Source organism: Mustela erminea, chromosome 17 (assembly GCF_009829155.1).
Source record: "Mustela erminea isolate mMusErm1 chromosome 17, mMusErm1.Pri, whole genome shotgun sequence".
NCBI classification, from domain to species: domain Eukaryota; kingdom Metazoa; phylum Chordata; class Mammalia; order Carnivora; family Mustelidae; genus Mustela; species Mustela erminea.
The window spans coordinates 45292929-45315350 of record NC_045630.1 but is presented as its reverse complement, the minus strand read 5'-3'; the positions used below and the strand labels follow the sequence as shown (position 1 = coordinate 45315350).

Sequence of the window (22422 nt, the reverse complement as noted above, 5' to 3'; positions counted from 1 at the left end):
TTGAAGTCAAACGCTTTCTTTTAAAAATTGTTTGGACCCCTTTAGAATGAGCTAGATGCATGTCCAGGTCCGTGGACAGCAGGCTGCCTGGTGGCGAGAGCGAGGATGGGGTGGCCTTCGGAAGGCGGCAGGGTTATGGGTAGATGAGAGAGTTTGGGACACGAGGTACAGTTAGCGGTAGGGAAGGTGGCCCAAGTCAGGCTGTCACACCAGCGTCACCTGGGCCTCCAAATGGCTAAGGAAGGCGGAAGCCCACACTTTAGAAGGGGACCCAGTAGGAGCTTTAGCCAGAAAACTCTCCGGGCAAGTCGGTTAAGGGTACGAGTGCTGGGGAGGAGCTCATTCAAGCGCACATATTTTCTTGCCTGCCTTCCCCTGCCTACCGAATCCATGGCCCCAGAGAGAAGGATCCCCGCCATTCTGCCTCCGACTGTCCATCAGCCAACTCTCAGTGACGTCCCAGTCACAGAACCTGCACTAACCCACGCTTACAGCTGCCATCACCTCCCAGACACGTTTTGAATAAAGCTCCGTGTAAGGGAGAGCCTGGCAGAGCCTGGTTTTCTCTCCACTCTCCCCTCTCCTCTTCCAAGAGGAGAGACACGTGAGCAGAATCTGCCCACAGGCAGGGAGACCCGGCGCAGCCAAGGGCCTCGGTAACCCACAGGCCCGGTAATCCGGAGTTGGTTGCGACACGGGGAAGGTGTTTACACCTTTTGGAGGCTCTGCCTGGGTGTCATGAAACCGGACCCGGTGAGGCAAGCAGCCTGGCGGGGACCACGAGGAGAGGAGAGCAGTGCGGCTCAGTGGGGCCTCAAGGCTTCTCCTAAGACACAGGTGTGTGCGCTCGCTGGTGGAGGAGCGCAACGGGCCACGCGCGGCGTCCACCCGAGCCCGGCGCCCTCTGTGTGGCTGTCCGCTGAGCAGTGTCTCAGCCCTGCTGTCGCAGGACACACCTGGGGATACCCGCAACCTCATTCTCTGGGGCTATTTTGAACAGGACATCATCTTGAATCAACTCTGGATCCCACAGCGAGCCCTAGAACCCCTTCCGAGCAGCCTGTGGCCCGCGTCTGCTGGCCCCTTGCCCTGGTTAGCAAGCCGGGTAGTTAGGCCGGGCTGGGAGCTGTTTCCTCACTCGGTACTCCCTGAGTTGGCCCTGCACCGTGTCGGGGTAGACGCGGTTCCACTGCAGGCTGATGGCCGTGCTGTTCAGGACTCGGATTTTAACGTCAGTGGGTGCAGCCCTGGGATCTGCAATGCGTTGGGACAGAGAGCCAGTTAAGCAAGCGGGGCTGGCCCCTGGACTCAAGAGGCCCCTCGGACTTGTTCTCGGCTGGCCGGTGCCTCCACCCCACTCTAGTCACGGGGTACTCCATGAGGCCAGGACTCTTCCAGGAGATTGCCCTTGGGGAGTGGGGGGAAGGCCAGGCCAAGGCTGGGAGAGATGTGCCACACGTTTAGAGGGAGATTATCGGCTATCCTCCCAGCTGAGTAGGCTCCGTTTGCTCCCCCATCCCATGCACTACCCTTTCCACCTGCTCTGCGTCCCAGCAGGCTGCCCTCTCCGGACTGTGACAGCTGCCCTCCTCCCCCTGTTCACAGGCCCCTGGAGGGGTTTGCTTAATAGGCAAGGCCAATGGGAGACCCCAGGGCAGGAGGAGAGGGAGGTACCAGGTCCTCTGGCCGCCTCTTTGTGGGCTGCAGGGCTGCTACACTTTTCTACCCAAGGTTCTACCTCTTGCTTGTGGGGACGCCCCCGTCCGCTGCCCCTTCAAGGCTCAGAGTGTTATACTGGGGTCCTGCTGTTGCTAGTCCTCTGGATGGCTCCTGATACCCTGCTGTTTTCCCTTGAACCCCATCCTCACATTAGAGATAGTCCCCTCTGAGTGACACTCATTTCCCACTAGGACCCTGCAGGAAATGTCAGCCACAGGCTGAAGAAGCCCTAACCTCGTTCAGGAGGGGATTCTGATGCTTGACCCCCTGAAGAGGGAGACCCGCACTCCCCCTGTTCACCACACTCTGCTGCAGTACAGCTCTGCCCCGCCCCTCTGGTCCAGCAGAGCACAGGCGGAGGGGGCCGTGGGAACTGTGGGCGGGGCCACGAAGTCCAGACTAGCACTACTCGTTCCATACTCACCAGCCAGTAGTTCCTGCCAGTCTCCTGTCTGGACGTGTCTGCCACCATGAGACAAGGAGCAGGGTGGACAGAGTCTGCTGATACTATCCACTTATCCCCAAGTGGGTCCAGTCCATAATCACCTCCAGGGAAGTGGTGCACGGGCCCCCTGCCTCACTTCTTCCCACCTGGCTGTCAGGCACAACATGGGCCCTACTCTTGACCCCAGCAGTGGGGTCCCCAAGACTCTCTCCTCCCTTCCTTCTGTCTTCCTCTCCACCTACCTACGTGATCTTTTCTCGGATCACCCTGATCGGGAGGGGCTCCCCTGGCCCTCCTGCTCTGCTCAGCAGCCTACTGAATTACTGTGCGGGATACAGGAAGGCCACTGCCATCTTCAAAGCCAGGGATATACTTCTACATACATGCCTGGAATCTTGTTGATTTACCAAGGCTAGCCTCCAAAGAACTCTTTGCATGCTCAGTTCCAAGGGTTAAGAGCAACACTGGGATGCCAGCAGGTAGCTGGTCTGTGTTATTCCAGTCTGGGGCTCTGGAGACCTCTATTTCTCGAGGCTTCCCCTGGGGAGCCAGGGAGGAGTCTGGCCTGTGGCCCTGCTTCCTTTGGAGTCTGATTGTTGCTCTTTGGGAGGGAGAATCCTGGAGTCTTGGCACTAGTAAGGGTTGACATTCAGGTAGACTAGAAGGCCTGGCTTCTGTCTGACATTTACTATTGGGTAATACTGACAATGGTTTTCCCTTGCAGGGCCTCAGTGTCCACATCCATGAAATGGGAGTATTGGACTAGCTGATGATGTTCAGTAATTCTAACTACCTTTCCGGTGGTGATGACATTTCGGCTCCCGACATTATCAGGGGCCTGTCTGCCTGAGGTCACCATAGGGAATTTCTCTTTCCTGGGGACCAGCAGTCCTCTCAGGATGTTCTTGGCAATCCCATGACCCACCCTGAGGTTCCTGGGCTGCAAGGCTGGCTGTGTGCAGCCTGGCTGGGAGGATCCTGGCTGGGGGATGGGGGAAGGTACTCACAATCTTCCCCGGAGTAACCGATGACAGTGTCTGGCTCAGGGCCCTTTCCAAAGTCATTTTCGGCCTGGACTCGGATCTCATAGGGCACGTAGACGGGGGTCTGCCCCACCACGTAGCGGGAACCCCAGACTGTGACATTGTTCCACGACTCTCGAGTTTCTCTCCGCCGCCACTTGACGATGTAGCGCAGGTTGGGGCCAAAGGCGGAGGTGGCGTTCATGGGCTGAGCAGGGAGAGATTGAGGGCAGGGGTGGAGCCCAGACCTACCCACAGCCTGCACCCTGCCCCGATCTGCCCAGCACCGCCCCCTTGCGGCAGTGGGAGAGCAGGCCATCCTCACACTGAGTCCTCCAGAGCCCAAAGTCTTATGAATTCAGCGGCATGTAGATTTTTCTGTGACAGTTTTCACCCAAGACCTAGTCTCTCTGAGTCCCAGAGCCACCCACGTTTGCAAGCGCATAGGAAGCCAAAGATTTATGTTCAACAGGACTCTCCCGTGACCGATCGGTAAGCAGAACAAAACAAGAAAATGACAGAATGTTCTTTGACGTCGGAGAAGGATGAGTTTTGGTTTAGCCACAGCATGCCGGCTGCCAATGAACTCAAAATTACAGAACTGGCTTGGGTTCTACTGAATCCATGTGTGACTATGTTGTCCTGCCCAGCAGCTAAGGTTGGGTACAACTCTGCTCTTTGTTCCCTAAGGGCCTGGTCCAGGAAGCAGTTCCCTCCAGAGCTGTAGACCAGGAGCCAGTCCTTGCAAGGCCCTGAAGATGAGCCCCAGTGTTTTGGATCTGGGCTCAGCTCAGCTGCTTAGGCTGCTGTGAGATTGGGTCCCCAGAAGATGGGGACAGCCATGATCTCACATGTCGTATCTCCCTGCTTCTGTCACTCCTGGCGACAGCACAGAAATGTTAATATTTCCATGGCTGAATGTGCATCTCTCAGACTTGGAACTGGTTTTGGAAAAAAGTCATTTTGAGACCACAAATCCCAATTCTGGTTTGGAAAACAGTCAGAAAGCCAAGATGAAGATGGGATTTTTTTTTCAAACCTGGCCCGGAGAGTTGATTTTACGTCCTCTCGTTCCTTCCTGGACTAAAAGAAAGCCTGCACTCAAAGCAGCTTGGGGGCTGGTCTCCCCTGCACCCAAACCCCAACCATCTCCAGTGGGAGGACCCCAGGACACAGTAACACTAGGCACCGATGTTTAAGCTAAATCTTTTCTACACCCTCCTTCTCCTAGAGAAGTCCATTTTCGTTGCTGGTACTCTCTGAATTTGCCAGACGAGCTGCCTATGTTCCTCGGTCACCTCTGCTCCTGTCTCCAGTCTGAAATCTTGCTCTTAGACAACGCTCCTGTCTGGGCCCTGCATGTCCAGTGCAGAGAGCAGCCTTGGGGCCTCAGGCATATACAGAGCAAAAGGGCTACCAGCGCTCAAGGTCAAGAGAGCGGGCCCATCGGGAGATGGGCCGGGAGGGACCCTTACCGTCCACGTGATCTCCATGTTGTTCTTCCTGGTGCCTTCTCCCTTCACGTCAGCAGGATTGGACTCAGGGGCTGGAACCCAAGGGGGGTGCAAAGTTCAAGTCCAATGTGCATTACCAGAGCCTCTCTCCCTCCCAGCCGACCAGCCCCTTCTGCGGCCGTCCCTCCTCAGCATCTCTCTGCACACAGACCCACAGGCAACTGAACTTCCTCCGTGGTTTTCTCCTGAGGAGGACGTGCCTTCCTAGCTGAGACTGAACATCCTCCACCCCCACCCAGCAGGGCTAACTTCTTTTGAGTTTTAATCCCTCACTAGACAGCATTTATCACAAGGCTTTCTGCACTTTGGATGGTCCCAACAGCCAAGGCAATGTGGATTATCCCCTTCCTGGATTAGCCACTAAGTAAGTTTAATGCGAGGCCGGCTTATCCCTGGCATTTAGCATTTTGGGGGAGCAGCACCACTCGCAATGAGTGGGTGTATTTTCAGAAATCTAAATTACCCAAGTGTGATAGGGAAAGAAATCTGAGATAACACCAGACTATGTATTTCTATGGCAAATCTTTGCCGTAGTGCTTCCCTGTACAGCAGACGATCCAGAATTATTAAGGATATTAGTAATAACTGCAGTGAGCATTTACTGGGCACTTACGATATGTCAGACATCGCGTAGGTACCCAGACCGGATCTCCAGACCCAAGCCTCCCAACTGCCCGGGAATGCAGGCAGTGTTGCTGTCATTCCCTGTCTCAAAGCTCAGGAAGTCCAGCCTTGGAGTTAAATGGCCCGCCACGTTCATGTGGCCAGGAACAGGGGGGAATCAGTGGGGCCTCAGGGCAGCTGGGTTCAACGCCTTGGCCGTCAGCCCTCGGGTACTCACGCGCCCCACTGGTCCGGTAGCGCTCGGAGGGGAGGCTGGGGTGGCTGCTGCCCACCTCGTTGATGGCAATGACCCGGAACTGATAATTGACATATGGGGACAGCTGGAGGACGGCAGAGTTGACACTGCCCGGGAACTTGGAATGGTCGTGCCAGACCCCAGGCTGGAACTGGTCCTCTTCGAACTGGACGACGTAGTCTGAGTAGGCAAGGAAGAAGCGCTGTTTGGGAGCTGAGGTAGTGGACTTCTGTGACGTTCTCCTGCGCGGTTCCCACTAGTCTTTACACTCTCCCTTGGGGAGACAAAGGCACAGGGAGAATCCCCCCACCCCAGACACTGAAAGGGGAGCCAAGGCCTCCATGTGCTCCACGAATAGCCCAGGGCACGCATCAGGTAAGAGGGAAGCGGGACCAGAAACCAGGGCAAGGCCTCCAGCGGCTACCAGTAACCAGGCTGCCGTCCATCCCTCTTTTCTGGATTGGCGCGCAGGGCCCTGGGCTGACCTGTGATGGGGCTGTTGTTGTCATCTCCTGGGATCCAGGTCAGCCTCACGCTCCTCTCGGCCAGGTCTGTGAGCTCCAGGTCCCGGGGTCGGTCTGGCCGTCCTGGCAGCAGAGGAACAAGACACCACACGGGACTCCCCAGTTAGAGCCGGCCCGTCCCTGCACTGGCCCCGGCCTTGGACACTGTCCTACGATAGGTCCCGGACGGGCCGAGGTCAGCACCCGCAGGAACCAGCCCTGGCCTTCCTGGAAGGGTCAGCCCAGGGCCCACCCCAGTTCCTCTTCCTGGGCCGAGGAAGAACAAAGAGGAGACTTCAAATTCCACCGCCTCAAAAAATCATCAAAGGATGTAGGGCACAGAGAGAACCGAGAACCGGGACCAACCCATCCCCTGTCTGTGGCTATTCTTAGGGTGTGAGCGTTTGGAAAATGCTGCCCTTTCCATGAGACCCATGCTGGCCACCTGGAGGGAAACTGGGGAGGAAGTGTGGGATCCGGTCTCATTTTCTCAGGATAATTACCTTCTACTCTGTGTGCCAAGGCTTGGAGGGGGCAGGGGCTCAGTGGGGTGTTGGGAGAGCCGAGCGAGGTGGACTGGTTAGGAGCGTGGGAGGGACAAAAGCAGAGGACCGGGCGACGGTGGACGTACGGACACAGTCCAGAGCTTCGGTGACGGACAGCAGGACAGAGAAGCCCCATCAAGCCTCCAAATGGGGCTGGGGACAGCACTTTTGGGGGATCCGGTCTCACTGGACTTCCTCAGTGGCTGCCAGGGCCACCCTGGCCTGGGGACGAGGCCACCTCAGCACTGCCGGTGGGGTATGCGGGATGTTTCCCCATCCTGGCTGCTCGGGCCAGTTAGCTCAGTGCTCCGGCTGGTTACTGGGAGCATTGGGAATGCGGGTCACGGGAGCCCGCGTCTGCGTCTGCGTGCACGCATGTGGATGCCGGCTGGGAAGGGGTGTGCTGCCACAGGCGGGGCTGCAAACAAGCCAGGCTGTGGGTAATCTGAAGAGAGGGCTTTCCCAGCTGCCCCCTCCGAGCTTCTGAGACCGAAGCTGGGGGAGAGAACAGGCCCCCACCAGGAAGTGCTGAGTGTGGCCGGAAGGAAGGCATGGGGAGGAACAGCATCCGAGGACTTTGGAGCCCCACCTAGGAAAGGCTCAGGAAGCCCAGAGTCAGGTGGTGGCTGGGCTGTGAGGAGAGGGCGGGGCCCTTGAAAGGCATCGGAATTGGCAGCGAGTGGCCTCCCCCTGGCACGTCCTGTGCTGTAGCACCTTCCTCTTCAGACCCCACTCTCCCTGCTACCTGGACGGGGCTCTGGCTGGGGTCCTGTGATTAGTACGAATTACCTTTGGGCAGGGCCGCCAAATGGTTAGTTGGAGTGGCCTGATCAGCTGCAAGGTAAGATAGGTTATCCAGGTTAGCAAGTTATCCAGGGTTACAGGTGTTCTAGAAGGATGGGAGTAGGTGGCCAAGGGTTGAACAGCTGCCCTGGGCAGAGGTGTTCTGGGCACAACTTCGCTTCCATGGAGAAACCCCCTGCCACCCCTCAAGCTTCCTTTGTGGCTGGCGCTTGTCTCCTTCCCATTCCCATGCCCCCGTGGGCCTGGGTCCGCCATCCCCGGCGACTGTGAGTCACCGCCACCAAAGGGATGGAGCGCACCAACAGTAACGGCAATACGACGCTCGAGAGAGGACAGAGGTGAGGAGGGGACCCCCAGGCATGTGCTTCCCTGGATGGGAAAGGTGATCTTCCCCTGGGATTGAGGTCGGCTCCATATTTACAGTCTGGCCTAGACACAAGGCAGCCATGATGGAATCGGTTTGCTAAATGCAGGCCGCCCTACAGAATCCCGTCAGGAGACAGGTGCAGGGAGGCAGGGAGAGGGAAGCTGGCCGAAGGTGTTGGTGGGACCAACTCAAAATGCAATCTGCCTTCAACGATGGATTGTTTTAACTGGGTACAGAGGTCAAAATGATCACAAGATCATTTTGTGACAGTGACATTTTTGGACAGTGTCTAAAAAAAATTTGTCCTCTGTCCACCTTCTGTCCACCTTCCCTCTCTCGTTCAGGCATCCATCTGTTGAGGATTTGGGTGAGTTAATGATTCCCCTCGGAGGTAAGGTGCCTGGCACAGCTTGCTCGGAAAGGAGCGCCTTCCTAACCCTTAGATCAGAGAGAGGAGATCAGTGTGTCTGCCCAGCCCGCTGACCACAGGCGATGGCCTGGGGCCTGCCCAGGCCCCACCGCTTCTCTGGGATCGGGAAAAGGTGGGACGGGGGAGGGTCAGAGCGTGTGTGAGCATGGCTGTTACCTAGCACAGTGAGGTAGGCCTTGGCCAGGTCCTGGTCCAGCTCAGTGCTGGCAACACAGGTGTAACTGCCCTGGTCCCGCTCGGCCACACCGAAGATGGTCAGCGAGTCGTCTTCCCTCTTCATCCTGCAAGGGCCCCAGGAGGGGTGGGGAGGAGGGTGAGTGGGCCGATGGCGGGGGAGTGGGAGCTCTGCGCCCTGCCTGCTGTCTCCCTGGGGTGGGGATGGAGGGTGAGAGGGGAGCATCACAGGCTGGGCTGGGCAGCCACAGCCCCTGGCAGGGGACAGGAGGCTCCTCCCATGGTCTTCACCATTCCCTGGAGCTCTTCAGTGCTTGACGGAGAGGAAAAGGCAAGTGGGTGAAGCAGAAGTGGCTCTGACCCATGTTCATGTCCTCAAACTCTACCGTGTCTACTCTCTGTGCATTTCTTACACTGTGCCCCCCCCCAAATGAGGGTACAGTTAGGTCCACCCCCCAAAAGGCAGGCTGGCTTCCCTCCCCTTCCCCTACTTCCAGCTGTCCCTTCAGCCCAGGCCGGTCTGTGCACCCAGGCTCAGGCCGGGTGTCCTGGGCTCCTCTGCGCTGTCTCCTGCAGAGGGAGGTGGGCGCCACAGAGCAGGGTGCGCTGTGAAAGCTGTGGGTGCCCACTGAGTGTGGATGCCTGTGCCTGCCTGTCAGGTATGCCCCTGCAAAAGCCAGATGATCGTGCTGCTCCCTAGGCCTGACCCTGCACCACCATCCCCCCCGGAGATGTTAGGGGCTGCGACAAAGAGTCTCGCGGAGGGAGCGGCTCGGACCAATCCTCGCCGTCACAGACTGCATATTACAGACACCTGTCGGGACTTTTAGACACTGTCAATGCCTCTGCTCCCCCCACACCAGTTGAATCTGGACCCTGGAGGCTGGTGTGGTCTAGTAAAAGCCTCCCAGGTGCCTATGGGCTGAGACACCCCCAGCTAACACCCTAGTGGCGGGCAGCTCGGGCCAGCCCTGCCCTCTGCTGGACAACAGGGGCACTGCAAGCGGGGCTGAGGACGGAGCGCCAAGGGGACCTCAAAGCAGAAGAGGAAGGGAGGAGGAGTGCGGAGGAGGGGAGGGGGAGAGAAGGGGGGATGAGAGAAAGGAGTGGGCAGAAGGAGAGTGAGACAGAGGAGGAGGAGAGAGGCAGAGAGCACGTGGGATGGGGGAGCCACTGGCACAGCCACCCCACCCCCAGCAGCAGTTCCTGGGGGACACGCAGGATGCAGCTCCTTATGCCCGGGTTCCCTCAGTGTGTTGAGGGCAAGGAGGAAGAAAGCGGGCCCAGACTCGAGAAGGAAGGAGCAGAAACCTGTTTCCGATGTAGAGAGGCTCGTCATCCTTTAGCCAGGAGACCGTGAGCTTCAGGGAGGGGTCGTGCTTCACCCGACATTCCAGCTGCACCGTGGTGCCCCGTTTGGCCACCTGGTCCTCGGGCATCCGGAAGATCCTGGTGGGGTCTGTGGGGGAAGCCGAGGGAGCTCATCACTGGCGTGGCCTCTACCCACCACCCCATGTGGCCACACGGCGTGACATGCATGAAAGGTGAGATGGACCACGGAAGATGGCAGAGATAACGTTCAGTTACATGAACGGTGGGGGGGTGTGTGGGCACGATTCCAAGGAGGAAACAGGTCCTTTCTCTCTGGTTTGGAAACCTGTGATTTCCTAGGGTGGTAGTGGGGTGTTGGTGGGGGTCTCACTCTTCTCTCTTTTTTTTTTAAAAAAAAGATTTTATTTATTTATTTGACAAAGAAAGATAGCCAGAAAGGGAACCCAAGCAGGGGGAGTGGGAGAGGGAGAAGGAGGCTCCCCCCCGAACAGGGTGCCTGATGTGGGGCTCGATCCCAGGAACTTGGGATCATGACCTGAGCCGAAGGTAGATGCTTAATGACTGAGACACCCAGGTGCCCCAGGCTTCCCTTTCTAATCCCACGTGGACTGGGCTGAACAGGATCCTGCCCTTCCAGCACCCAGGCCAGCTGGAAGCCCTGTGAGGACACAGAGGTCCACAGGGAGGGCCCCATTAGGGAGTCAACAGGACAAGCAGTGAGTTGTCAAAGGGAATGGCATGTGGGAGTCACTTTGAAGAGATGGCTTCCTTGGCTGCCCCCACCTGCCCTCTCCCTACCAACCTCTCCTTTACCTTTGACCTCCAGGCGGACCTGGTTTTCAGCTTTGCCCAGGATGTTGGTGGCGACACAGGTGTAGATGCCTTGGTCCTCTTTGCGGATCATCTTGATTTCCAGACTGCCATTCTCATAGACGTGGTAGTTCCCACCATCCAGGTTACTCCCCTGCCCGTTCTTAAACCTCACGACAGAGCAGCAGAACACACAGCACACTGAGAGAGGGCCGGCCCCCCGGACAGGGGTCTGCCTCCCACTGCTGGGTGGCCCTGGCAAGTCTCTGGCCTTCTCTGAGCTTCAGTTTCTGCCTCTGCACATTAAGGGGGGCTGACCTCAATGATTGGTCAACTTCCTACCCATTCGGACCCCATAAGGTTGCCTGGTCTCGCTGAATACCGATTTTGGGCCGAGGACCCCCAGGGGCGTGGCCTGGTCTCCTGGAACTTACCATCGGAGTGTGGGGATGGGCGACCCAAAGAACGGACAGTCCAGCCGTGTCCGGTTGTACAGGATCACCCTAATGAGCTGGTTCCGGGGTGATAGCATCCGGGGTGGCACATCTGCAATTCCCGGAGAATGGACCTTGGCTAGGGGGACCTACCTCCTCTGGTCCCCACCCCCCCAGGTCTTCCACGTGCCCCAGCAGCGCAGCAGCATTTCAGGAGCCCTCCCTACCACCCCCAATCCTTCCCCCATCAACCTCCCTCCTTTAAGAAGCCTCCCAGGGTTAGGGGAGGGAAGAGGAAGCTCATCCCTCTGCCCTCGACCTACCCTGTGTGCAATCCAGCTTTTGCAAAGGGTCTCCCCAGATTATACAGCAGCTACTGACACTGCCCCTCCGCACCCCAGCACATCTCCTGGTTGCCCCTGCCCTCTCCCTGATCTAGGAGTGACCCCAGTACTCAGAACCACCTCCTGCCCTGGGGCGCTGAGAATGTAGGCAGAGTTGGCCTGGATACGCGAAGGGGGTGAGACGGGCCCCTCCCCCTCATCTGGAGACAGGATCCTAGCAAGGAATCGACCATCTGCATGCCCAGCCCCATGGATCTGAAGTTCCCCATCCTCCCTGGCAAACTCATCTTCCGTCTCCATGCTCCCTCCATCCCAGGCCCTCCTATCCCACCCAGCTGGGCCGACCTTCGACCTTCGGAGCAGAAGGTGGGCCCACAACAGGGGCAAGCCCCAGGGAGGCTGCCCCAGGGGCGAGGAAGGGGTGCGCTCACCCAGGACGCTGACGAAGGCGTTGGCCAGCAGGTAGCCATGCTCATTGGATGTGTTGCACTGGTACACCGCCCTGCTGCTGATCTGGGTGTCCCGGAAGATGATGGTGTCCCCAGCCACCTCACGGTTTGGGTTGGGTGGTGCCGCTGCGGACAGGAAAGACGCGCCTCGTGAGAAATGGGAAGGGTGGGTAGAGGGCCCTTGGGGCTCTGGCCAGGGCTCCCTAAGATGACTGGGGTGCTGTGGAAGAAGCAGCCCCCGGTGGTCCCCAGGAGACGCGGCTTCTGGCTCCACTGCTGCCTGGCTGTGTGACCTCGGGCCCATCGTCAAACCCACCGGGGCTGCTTTCTCAGCCTGTCCGATGGGACTGTGAGTCCCTGCTGGACCCGCGTGAGAGTTGGGCAGATACAGCTGAGAGCGTGAGCCGTCGAAACAAGAAAGGGGTTTGCATTCCAGCCACATCACCTCCAGCGTCATCAGCTCCTCTGAGCTCCAGCATCCTTGTGTGCAGAATGGGGATGACGTACCCCCTTGCAGGGTTCTTATGAGGATAACCTGAGATTTTATTACATGTCTAAAGTCATCAGCTGGGGCGCCTGGATGGCTCGGTCAGTTGAGCATCTGCCTTTGACTTGAGTCATGATCCCTGGGCCTTGGGATCAAGCCCTGCACTGGGCTCCTTGCTCAGCAAGGAGCCTGCTTCTCCTTCTCCCTCTGCTCCTCCCCCCTGCTCCCTCTCTGTCCTGCTCTCTCTCCAGTAAAAAAATCTTAAAAAAAAAAAAACCTCCTCAGCAGAGGCCCAGCACACACTGATTACTATTGCTCTTATTATTTTAATACACTTTGCATATACTTAAAGGTTTTGAAAAGGACAAAGGAATATACAACTGGATGAGACCTACCACCTTCCCATCCTCGGAGCAGAGCATTTCTCAAACATTCACATAGACCCTTAGGCTGATGCCTGTCGAGACTGAATGGGTCCTTAAATTTGCCAAAGCCCACCTGATCGTCCCAAGAAATGTGTCCTAAACCGAGAGAAGCTATTTCCTCCTGCAGCTCTTCCAGCACGGCTGGCTTGGAATGTAGAGAGCAGAGGCTGGGGAGTGGCCGCGGGCTCTCAGTCCTGTTCACACATCCATCCGGGACTGGGACAAATCAGTAAATCTGGGCCTCATTTCCCTCATCTGTCAAGTTTTGGAGAATTACTCCCATCTTTCTCCCACTCCGAGGAGCTTTACTAAAAGAACGATAATGAGCGGTATAAATTAAGTTTTCTAGAAACGTAAGGAATCGCCACTTTTCTCATCTTTCATAGGAAGGTGACTTTCCTCTGTAGGGTTTCTGGACTGAGCCAAGGTGACTTGGTTTGGACGGTCTGTGAATGCATCTAGGATAGCTCAGGCCGATAGCCACAGTGGGGAGAGGACCACCCAGCGTCTGGCCCCCGAGGCGCCCCTCCACAGACAGCAAGTCTGAGCCTGGAACTGGGGAATCAGCAGGAGGCAAATAAAGACAGGTCAGCATCTTTATCACCCGCCCCCAAGTCCCCACTCAGCACAAAGGCATGAAGTCTACGCCAGCAACTTCAACACCTCCTTCCCTGGCAATTCTCGTGGAGCCAACTTTCTTCTCAGCCGCTCCCTGTAAGTGACAGGTGACCTTTCCAGGGCCAGGGCTCAGTGGCAAGTCCTGGGCTCTGCATTTATTCCGTGGCGCTGTGGAGTCTGCTGCCTTTGTCTGCCTTGTTCCCAGAGTGCTGTCAGGACAGGGAGAACAGCAGAGGGCGGCAACCTCTGCGTCTCTGCTCCTGCACAGGGCAAGGTCATGGGCTGGGAAGGAGCTCTGCCCCCAGCAGTGGATGGTGCAGGCGTCCGGCAGTCTCAGAGACCCACAAGGACATTTTATAAAGTAAATGCAACCGGAGAGACTATGATGGGAAAACTTGACCCAGAGCCCTGGCCGGAAGGAGCCTTGCAGTCACCTACTCCAGCCAGCAGGCAGGACTCAGTTTCCCCAAATCTCGGCACACCCAGGAAATGCATCAGTGCTTCTCTGCTCTCAGGGGGCAGTTCTTCCTCCTATCCAGCCTGGCTCTCGGTTTGCCCTCAGCGGAGAGTGGGGCTTGGGTAACTAAACTCAGCAGCTTACTGAGCTCTGCTCTACCTTCCATGGCCCTCCCCAACTCAGAGGCCAGCTCTCTGTAGACCTGGAAACTAGGTTGGGTGGTGGTTTAGGGCAGAAAGCAAGATTCAAGAAAAACCTAAGGGAGTTTCATACTCCCTAAATATGGGAACATAAGCATAGGTTTCCTGCCTCTTGAGATGCCCAGAGAGCTGGGATGCTCCCCAAGCAGCGGCCGAGGGGCTAGTCATTAACTTCCTTTTGTGCACCCAGGGCCGGCGCATAGGGATGGGGCCCTGGAGGCTCTGAAGGGAGGCCCAGCGGAGTCAAGTGGGACAACGGCTTGTTACTTACACTGCAGAGGCTCCCCATTTATCATCCACTGGACAGTGGGCTTGGGGTTCCCATTGGCTCGACACACCAGCCTCCCATCCTCGCCAGGAGCCAGGATAAGGTTCTTGGGTTCGTCCAGCCAGTAGGGAGCAGCTGGAAGACAAGCGGAGCGCAGGCCGCGGCGTTAGATGACTGGGGGCAGGCAGGAGACACCGACCGGCTCCCGCTGGGAAGGCAGGAGCCTCCAAGAGTCAGCTCCAGACCCTCACCACCTGCCCAGGGGCTCATCCTCATGGGACAACTCAGTCCAGCCTGCCTTTGGTGGGCTTGGCTCCGCGGATGCTTCCCGCTCTATTTCGGGTTCACAGAACAATAGTTCTAAACTGCGGCCGCCCGTTAGACTCCTCTGAAGAGCTCTGAACAAACACGGGCACTGGGGCCCAGCTTAGACCTACTAAGTCTGAATTCTCAGGGGAGGCTGGGGCAGTGGATGCTTTTAGAGCCCCACAGGTGTTCATGATGAGCACCCAAGGGCGACAGTTAGTAAAGCAAGCCCGGGACTGGCCCCTTGGGATCCTGGGGCTATTGCTATGACATCAGACCATTTAGAAAAGACCTCAGGCATCAGGCTTTGGTTAGAGCAGACTGGCTGTCCCTTCCAACTGGGAATATGTGGAGATGGGGATTTTTTTTTTTTCCTGAGAAGTTCCTGTGGATCGATCAGATTCTTAAAAGATTTTGATACCCCCCAAAAGGTTAAGAACCTGGTCTAAGCGGAGCGCTGAAACCAAAGTCATCAGGTCAACTGAGCGAGGGCTTCCCAAGTTCTTGCACTCTCAGAATCAGACCTCATCGTCCCCAACATCTGGTCAGCGCCAGGCTGACAGGGACTGGTGTACCCCATCACCCACGGCCGGGACCTATAAAGGCACATGCTCTATTGCCCACCACAGCTCAGATGGGCCATCGGCACCATGGAGGGAGGGAGGTGGCTTTTAAAATAATAATTTGTGCTCTGATAACTCCCCATTTTTAAGAGAAAAACCATGCACAAGTACACAGACAGCACAGAGCTAAGACGACACACCGTGAACGGGAATGCAAAATGTAAGAAAGAAATGGGGCTGCGTGAAATCCAAATGGCCCATGGGGGTACCTTCACCTGTGGGGGGAGCCCAAGGGAACACAGAGAGGAGGGGGATGGTCAGGGTACAGCTCCTTCCCCTCATACCCACTGTGTACGTACACACACACACACACACACACACACTCTCTCTCTCTCTCTCTCTCTCTCTCACATCCGGGGGGTAACGCTGTCCCTTGCAGATCACTATTGCCACTAGCCAGTGTGCCATCAGGTCTCTCCTACTCCCCCTGCCCCCTCCTCCCCGTGGAGGGAAAGGTGCGCTGTGGCGTGCAGGGCTGGCAAATCATCATAATGAGAAATACACACAACGTACCCTTTACTCTCACCGAGATCGTGTGCCGGGTGCTGCCCATCTTGTTGGAGGCCAGGCAGAAGTACTCCCCGGAGTCCTCCTCGGAGACGTTGGTGATGCGTAGAGCCTTGTTAAAGTTCTCAAACTTAGCCTTGTCAGAGGGGAGGTCCCCCCCCTTCTTGTACCACGCGATGTCTGGCGTCGGGCTGGGAGAGGAGCGAGCAGGACACAGGGGTTACCCCCAGCCCTGGGCCTGCTGCTCTTCCACCGAGCCCGGGCCACCCAGGTATCCTGGAAGTGTCCAGGCGCTCAGGAGGAAGGATGCTCCCCTGAGAGCGGACCTCTCCCGTACGGAGGGGGTGCTCGGCCACAGAGCCCCGAGGCGCTGCTGGGAAGTCACACGGGTGTGAATACACGTGCAGGACATTACCCCGTCTCCTTTCCTCGTCCATTACCCATAAAGAAGACAGCCAGAAAGGGATGGGAATGATGACGCTTTGCAAAAGCCCGGCTAGGGGCTATCTGTGTCTCTTTTCGCCCCCTCAGACTGCGGCAAGAAGAACCCCTGCGCAAATTCCCGCCCCCCGTCCTCCTGGAGAGGGACCAGAGTGGGGATGCGGGCTGTACGTACACCCCGGAGGCGATGCACTCCAGCAGGAGATCCATGCCACGCAGCACCATCTGACTGCTCGCCGTGCCCTGGGGGTACATGAAGCTGGGGGTCCTTTCTGCAACTCCTCGCGCTGAAATAGGATAGAAGATGCTCTCATAAGCCTCCTGCCCAGAGCGGACCCACGAGGCCCAAGCGGTCAGGCTAGGAAGAAGTGTCATCACGCCCCCTACTTACCCTGTTACCTCCAGAGGCACCAAGCCCCAGACCCTCCCAGCTGAACCCCACCCCCAAGGGCCGGGGCATCGCATCATTAAGAGAGGTGTGTTAGGAAGCGCGGGGCTCCCCGGCCCCACTGGCACATGTGTGTGAGCATCTCAAGTTCTGAAAGGATCTGCCAAGAGGAGTCCAGCTTCCTCCCCAGTTCAGTAAACCCTGCCTTCCTGGGCAAGGAGGAGGGGGTTGCCTGAGCAGTGAGCCGTCGACCCCCCGAGCATCTTGTGTTGGGACCCCAGAGACCAATGTGCCCCTCCCCCCCCGGGGAGGCCGTCTCAGCAGCCGTGGATGAGTGAGAAGGCACGCACTGGGGCCACAGGACAGACAACCTGCTCTCTGGGACCCTGGAGACAAGGAGCTGGGAGGAGCCCACAGAGACCCGGATGAACAGTCTGGTTTAGCAGAGGCGTGGAGAGAATGAATGAGCAGAGATGACAGGAAATCGCTCTGGGGCCAAGACCATTCTGCTTCTTCACTAATGACTCTGGGAGGGGGCTGGAGGGAGGGTGTTAATTGGATGTGAGAGACTGGGGGAGGGGGAGTGGAAAGGGGCAGCCAAGATGGAGGAGCGGATCGACAGTTCAACGAGGCTGGAACAGCCACGTCCGCCGACAGTGACGTGCACGTGGGGATTGGAGGCCAGGTGGCTCCCAGAGATCGACACGGCTGGAGTGGCTGTTTGGCTGTGGACTGGGACATGCAAATCTGGACCCCACCTTACCTGCACCCCACCTCTCCTGGGGAGCTTTTTGCACAGCTCTATGGACATGGGTAAGGTGGGAGGGAGGAGAGGGAAGGTTTTCCAGCCAGGAACCCCAAAGTGAGGGGAAGCTGGGAGACACACCCCTGCCCAAAGGTGTAGGGTTGTAAACACGAAGAGTTTACTCTAGAAGCTGAGCCCACCCAGTGGTGCAGTGGGTCTTACGCTCAGTTGGAGAAGCGAGGGGAGAAAGGCAGGCAGAGCTGCCAGGAGCTGGAAGCCACCAGAGACGCCTGGAGTGGGGACAAAGGCATCTTCCCAGCTGGGGGCTGTTAAGGGGTCCCGGCCATGAGGACAGAGTGGCAGGGAAACTGATGTCCCCTTCAGGAGCTCGTCGGACAGGCTGGTGCCTGGCTGGATCCACAAGGCTCCTGTCTTAGAGGCACTCAGCTTCTCTCCACTAGCCATTGCGGAGTGCGCTTCAAAGAGCTGGGGTCTACTTTATGCTTTCGTCAGGGGAAGAAATGATAAGACGTGTGCAGAGTTAGTGAGACGGCTGGCACAATGCATGGCACGTAGAGCAAGCGTTCAGTAGGTGTTGGTGCGATGAATGAATGAATGTAAAGGGAGAAGGGAACAAAAAAGAAGGCAACCGTGTACCCCACATGTTATTACTCGTGCAGATGTCCTCACACGTCCCACCAGCACACACATACACAACAGTGGCTACTGACCGGGTTAATCCATTATGCGGTTAATCGGTTACCGTCTATGACCCTCGTAGCAGCCAGCTCTCAGGACCAAGGAAGCCGGATACCAAAGCAGCAGCTTCCTCCCACCCGTTATCATGGAATCCCCCAAACAGTCCAGATAACACAAGGTCAAGGGAACTGTGAGGAGAAGGCTATTTCAGGGCAGGAGGCTCTGGTGAGGCTGTCCGTTGCTGGGAAGCGGGGATGACGTGGAGGGGGCCCCAGCTTGGTTGGCATACTCCTTCCACACAGGGACAAACTTGGCAGAAGACAGCCTGCGACCCCGTGGACATTTAATTCACACCATAGCACGAGCACACTTAGCCAGCAGAGCAGGTGGAGAAAAGAGCCGAGTCTCACTGTGGGGGCCTTGATGTGTTGCAGCCATGACTATGAAAAGGTTACAGCCATGCTGCACTGGTAGGGTGTGGGCTAGCAACCATAGAATTATCCCAAAGGAAGAGAAGCTACTGGGAAACCAGCCAAAGTTCAAAAATAGAGGGAAGAACATCCTAAAAGTCAGAGGCACTAATCAGGGCCAGTGTTTGGTATAAGCCCGAGGGGCCAAGCCTGCACTAATAGCTCTCTCTAGGCGTCAGAGTCACGCTTACTCCTCACAACAATCCGGGGGAGAGGTGTGTGGGGGTACCACCACCATTTTCAGCAGAGGGAACTGAGGCTCAAGGAAATCCATAGACTTGGCAAGGTCACAAGCCACTTATGTTTTGGATTCTGGACCATTTGGCACCAAAGCATGTCCTGAGAGCTCTCTGAGCTTGCCTCCTTAGAGATGGTTAGCCCATCTGTCCCTCCTTCGGACAGCCAGCTTTGGGAGTATCAAACCAAAAAAAAACCCAAACCCAAGGGCAAAAGAGTCGAAGGGGAAAAGACTTAGTGTCTTGGTGAGCTGCTCTGGTGAACCTCTTCTGCTCGGTAAGACTCTGTCCCTCCGTGGTGGCCATCAGATAAACTCAGGCCCGAGCTGGAGAAAGAAGCTGGGCTAGGAATTAAGAGGCCCCAGAGTATTCTCAAGTGGATTCTTAAGGCCATGGAAAGCTTGAAGAGGAGTCAGGGTGACACGTGGTGTCATTACGGGATGAGAAGCTGGACCTGAATTGGGGGTTATGAAAAATGTGGTCAGCGGCAGCTGGAGGGAATTACAGGAAAACTGTTGGAGGACAATCCAGCTGGTGGCTTTCGGGGCCAATGCTCCCAAGGGAAGGTGGCTAGTTTCTTTCCCTGGGGAAAGAGACCCAGGAAGACTCTCCAAGACAAAGGTGATTTCTCTCTAGGCCTCTACACGGTGGAGGATGACAGTCTCCCAGGGTCACAGGATGTCACCTACCCTCTTAGAGGTGGAGATTCAGCCTGACGAGCTTGATAATGCTTCTCTTTTTCTCCCTGATCTTCAGGGCTGGGGTTGGACCTAATATCGGATAAAACTCAGAATCTAGATGCCAAAACTCACATTGGTGGGTTCAGGAAGATCTTCCCACAAGGGCCCTTCTGACCTCTAACCTAAGGACAGTCTGTCCCTTCCTGTTCTCCCTGGCTCAGGAGTGGGAGCATGGGTTTCCAGGGGGATCTGGTCAGCAGGGAGACATCGAGAGATGATACTGCCTCACCCACCTTGGCTTTAAAGGGCCAATGAAAAAATGTCTTCATCGATTCCTACAAGAGGAAGGGTCAAGATTGCTGAAAACCTGAGTTGCTCCCTTCTGTTAAGCGCTGTGGGTTAGTAGAAGAGAGCCAATGCATCAGATATAGCTGAGAACTTTTGGCAAAAACAGCTTTTAGGGGCAACTGGATCCCACATTTGCTGCTTTTGATTCCCAGGATTAAGGGCTCGTGGGGTTGGCTCTGTGGCATTTCATCCAGCTCTGGCTCCAGGAATGGTTGACGAAACAATCCCAGATAACAAGAAAAACTCTCTGTCTAGTAACATTAGATACCTTCCACCGTCAGGAAATCTCTTCCATAAGTCTGACCTCAACCGCTCACTTTTTGAGAGTTGGGCCTTTTTTCTGATCGAGGTCTCAAGCAGGGCTGAGGATCTGAATAACTTTCACTTTTCTAGTCTGCCCTCAAGTCCCTCCCTCTGCAGTACTTTCTTCCCATAATCGTCCTTGCTGATTGGCTTCTTGCCCTTGGCTTCTCTTCAACTTCTCTGTGCCCATCTTGACCTCAGTCAGCACTAACACATTCAATCCTTCAATACCAATACTGGGGGGACACGTACTCATCACTGATGTGTCTGATGCCACGCTAGCGACCAGACATGCGTCACCCTGGTCACTGTTCACAGCAGTCTTGGGAGGCACATTGTATACCTACTTCACAGATGAGGACATTAAGGTTTTCACACACTAAATGAATCACCCAAGGTCACTCAGGAGCCTGCATTTAATTGGAGGCTGTCTACCTCCGAGTGCCCACTCTTCTCTTCCTTGTCTCCTCACTGGGCGAATTCTACGTGGCAAGCCATCTCAGACCAGCTTCCCTTGCCACTCAGTGGGTCGGGGGCCATCTGGCGTAGGTTCGAAGGATACCAAACCACTGTAGAAATCACTAGAACAAAATGTAGTTCGTAGGGTGGCCCTACCCCTTTAAGAGATGTGCCATGTTTCAAAGCTAAGCAGACAGATGCACTGGGCACTTGTCACTGTCTTGTGTCTCTATGTCCCGCCCTGTACTCAGGAAGGACCTTATCTTTCTTCCTTTTCACTTCACGTTTCTTTCTAGAAGCATTCGACCTAGCTGTCCTTTGTTTAGCATGTGTCTCACTTTGACTTTATGTCCCTTCCAGCTGGCTTCATGCTCGGGTCAGCACCATTCATTCTACTCTGGGTTGAGGAGAAGGGGTTGATCTCCATGTGCGTTTTACGAGCTTTGCTGGGTATCCTAGCCCTGGATGGCTCTTAGAACTCCCACCCATTCACTCATAATCAAATCTACCACTGGCCGCAAAGTTTAAGTGGCTGGAATCACTCAAATTTATCCCGCTGAGAAAATAATTCCACATGCATGTTCCCCTGCACAGTTTATCCAACACAAAGCGAGGTGCTTGGACCAGACGGTCTCTAAGGGACCTTCTGGCTCTGACATACTCTAGCTTCAAGAGTACTTCCGTAACAGATAACCTGAAATCCAATTTAGAGACAGGCACATTCCACACCAGTGCTCTGGGGCTCTAGACACAATGCTGGTTGGCCCCATTATTTTGAAAACAAACAGCGTCCTGAATCCAACAAAGATCTCCTGCTTCCTTGGGCAGTAAATCTCCTTGGCAGAATCTCAGTGTGGCTCTAGCTGCTTGATGCCAAGTTAGAGCCTTTGCCTTGCTCCGGGGCTCTCCCTCCTTCTTCCCCTCCCCCACTCTAGACACCGATCATTGTTTATATTAGCACATCACAATGCAGACACTTCCTATCCATCTGAGGCCACAATGACCGCCCTGGGGACCTGCAGCCTCAGCTTCCGAGGCATAACTGATGACGGGGGCCAGCTGCCTTGCCAAAGCCAGCAAACGACTGTTCCCTCTGGCTGCGCAAGGAAAACAAGACATTCTTGAGCCGTTGGGGGGGTGGTGGGGGCTCAGGTGTGGAAATAGCCAATTACTCTACTAATCAGCTTGAGCAACCAGTTGTGTGATGAGTTAGAAATACGCCTCATGGAAACTCTTCTGGGACGTGCAAGTGTGCGGACTGGTGGGCCCTGGATTTGCACACGCTGCTGGAGGACAGAAGCAGCCCAGGGAACAGAGACCAGGCATGGCCCACCTCCCTTTATACTTACCTTCAAAGAGAACTCAGAGCTGGACTCTCGCTCATTTTTCCCAGAGGGATTTTTAAAGAGAAACGGTGAAACGGTGCCCCCAGTAACTGAAACTAGATTGCAAGGCAGGCAAGTCACATCCAGACACTATCACAAAGCTTTCTGCATCCTTTAAACCGCTAACAGGCACCAGATTCCCTGTTTCCTCCTCACTGTGCAGACTCCCCTCTCCTCCGACACGCTCCCTCCACCCATCACAGAACCTTCCAGGAAGCTCTTTTGGAGTCCTACCCTGGTCCGACCAACCTGATCCAGATTTCAGCACCTGGCGGCTTACGCATTCCCGGAAGCCACCGCCCCTCGTGAGCTACTTCAGACTCCCGCACTGGCCACCGTCCTCCGGGAGAGTGGTGTCCTGGAGGGGGCCCCTTGGCACCCTGGTGTGGCTGACTGTCAGCCCCTCCACCCAGTGTGGGTTAATGACACGGTATCAGTCGAGTTAGGCAAACTGGGGTTAGGACAGGCAAGGTTATTCCCAAGGTTACCGCGGCGACTCACCACTATACATGTCAGGGTGGTTTCTTAAGGACGAGTCATTATAGGGGTTGTCTGCAATAAACAGAAGAGGGTGAGCAAACAGGCCACGGAGAGCTCACGGAGGCATAAACAGGGAGAGAACAACA

The 22422-nt window shown here is 56.1% G+C and overlaps 1 protein-coding gene across 23 annotated transcripts in view; it reads right to left on the bottom strand.

Moving 5' to 3' along the window:
• NFASC (neurofascin) overlaps positions 1 to 22422 on the bottom strand; it is a 174416-nt gene that overhangs the window by 29902 nt on the left and 122092 nt on the right. For 10 of the 23 annotated variants that reach the window (XM_032318194.1, XM_032318200.1, XM_032318195.1 and 7 more), the window contains 15 exons: positions 22298 to 22348; positions 16259 to 16370; positions 15649 to 15833; positions 14210 to 14341; positions 11734 to 11877; positions 10959 to 11070; positions 10528 to 10694; positions 9694 to 9841; positions 8365 to 8489; positions 7397 to 7441; positions 6045 to 6146; positions 5542 to 5739; positions 4662 to 4732; positions 3172 to 3394; positions 1139 to 1254 (listed from right to left, as the gene is read on the bottom strand). In XM_032318194.1, the coding sequence (XP_032174085.1) occupies positions 1139 to 1254; positions 3172 to 3394; positions 4662 to 4732; positions 5542 to 5739; positions 6045 to 6146; positions 7397 to 7441; positions 8365 to 8489; positions 9694 to 9841; positions 10528 to 10694; positions 10959 to 11070; positions 11734 to 11877; positions 14210 to 14341; positions 15649 to 15833; positions 16259 to 16370; positions 22298 to 22348 (1931 nt within the window). The remainder of the gene's footprint in view (positions 1 to 1138; positions 1255 to 3171; positions 3395 to 4661; positions 4733 to 5541; positions 5740 to 6044; positions 6147 to 7396; positions 7442 to 8364; positions 8490 to 9693; positions 9842 to 10527; positions 10695 to 10958; positions 11071 to 11733; positions 11878 to 14209; positions 14342 to 15648; positions 15834 to 16258; positions 16371 to 22297; positions 22349 to 22422) is intronic. The other 13 variants (XM_032318196.1, XM_032318210.1, XM_032318211.1 and 10 more) reach the window with 6 other exon arrangements.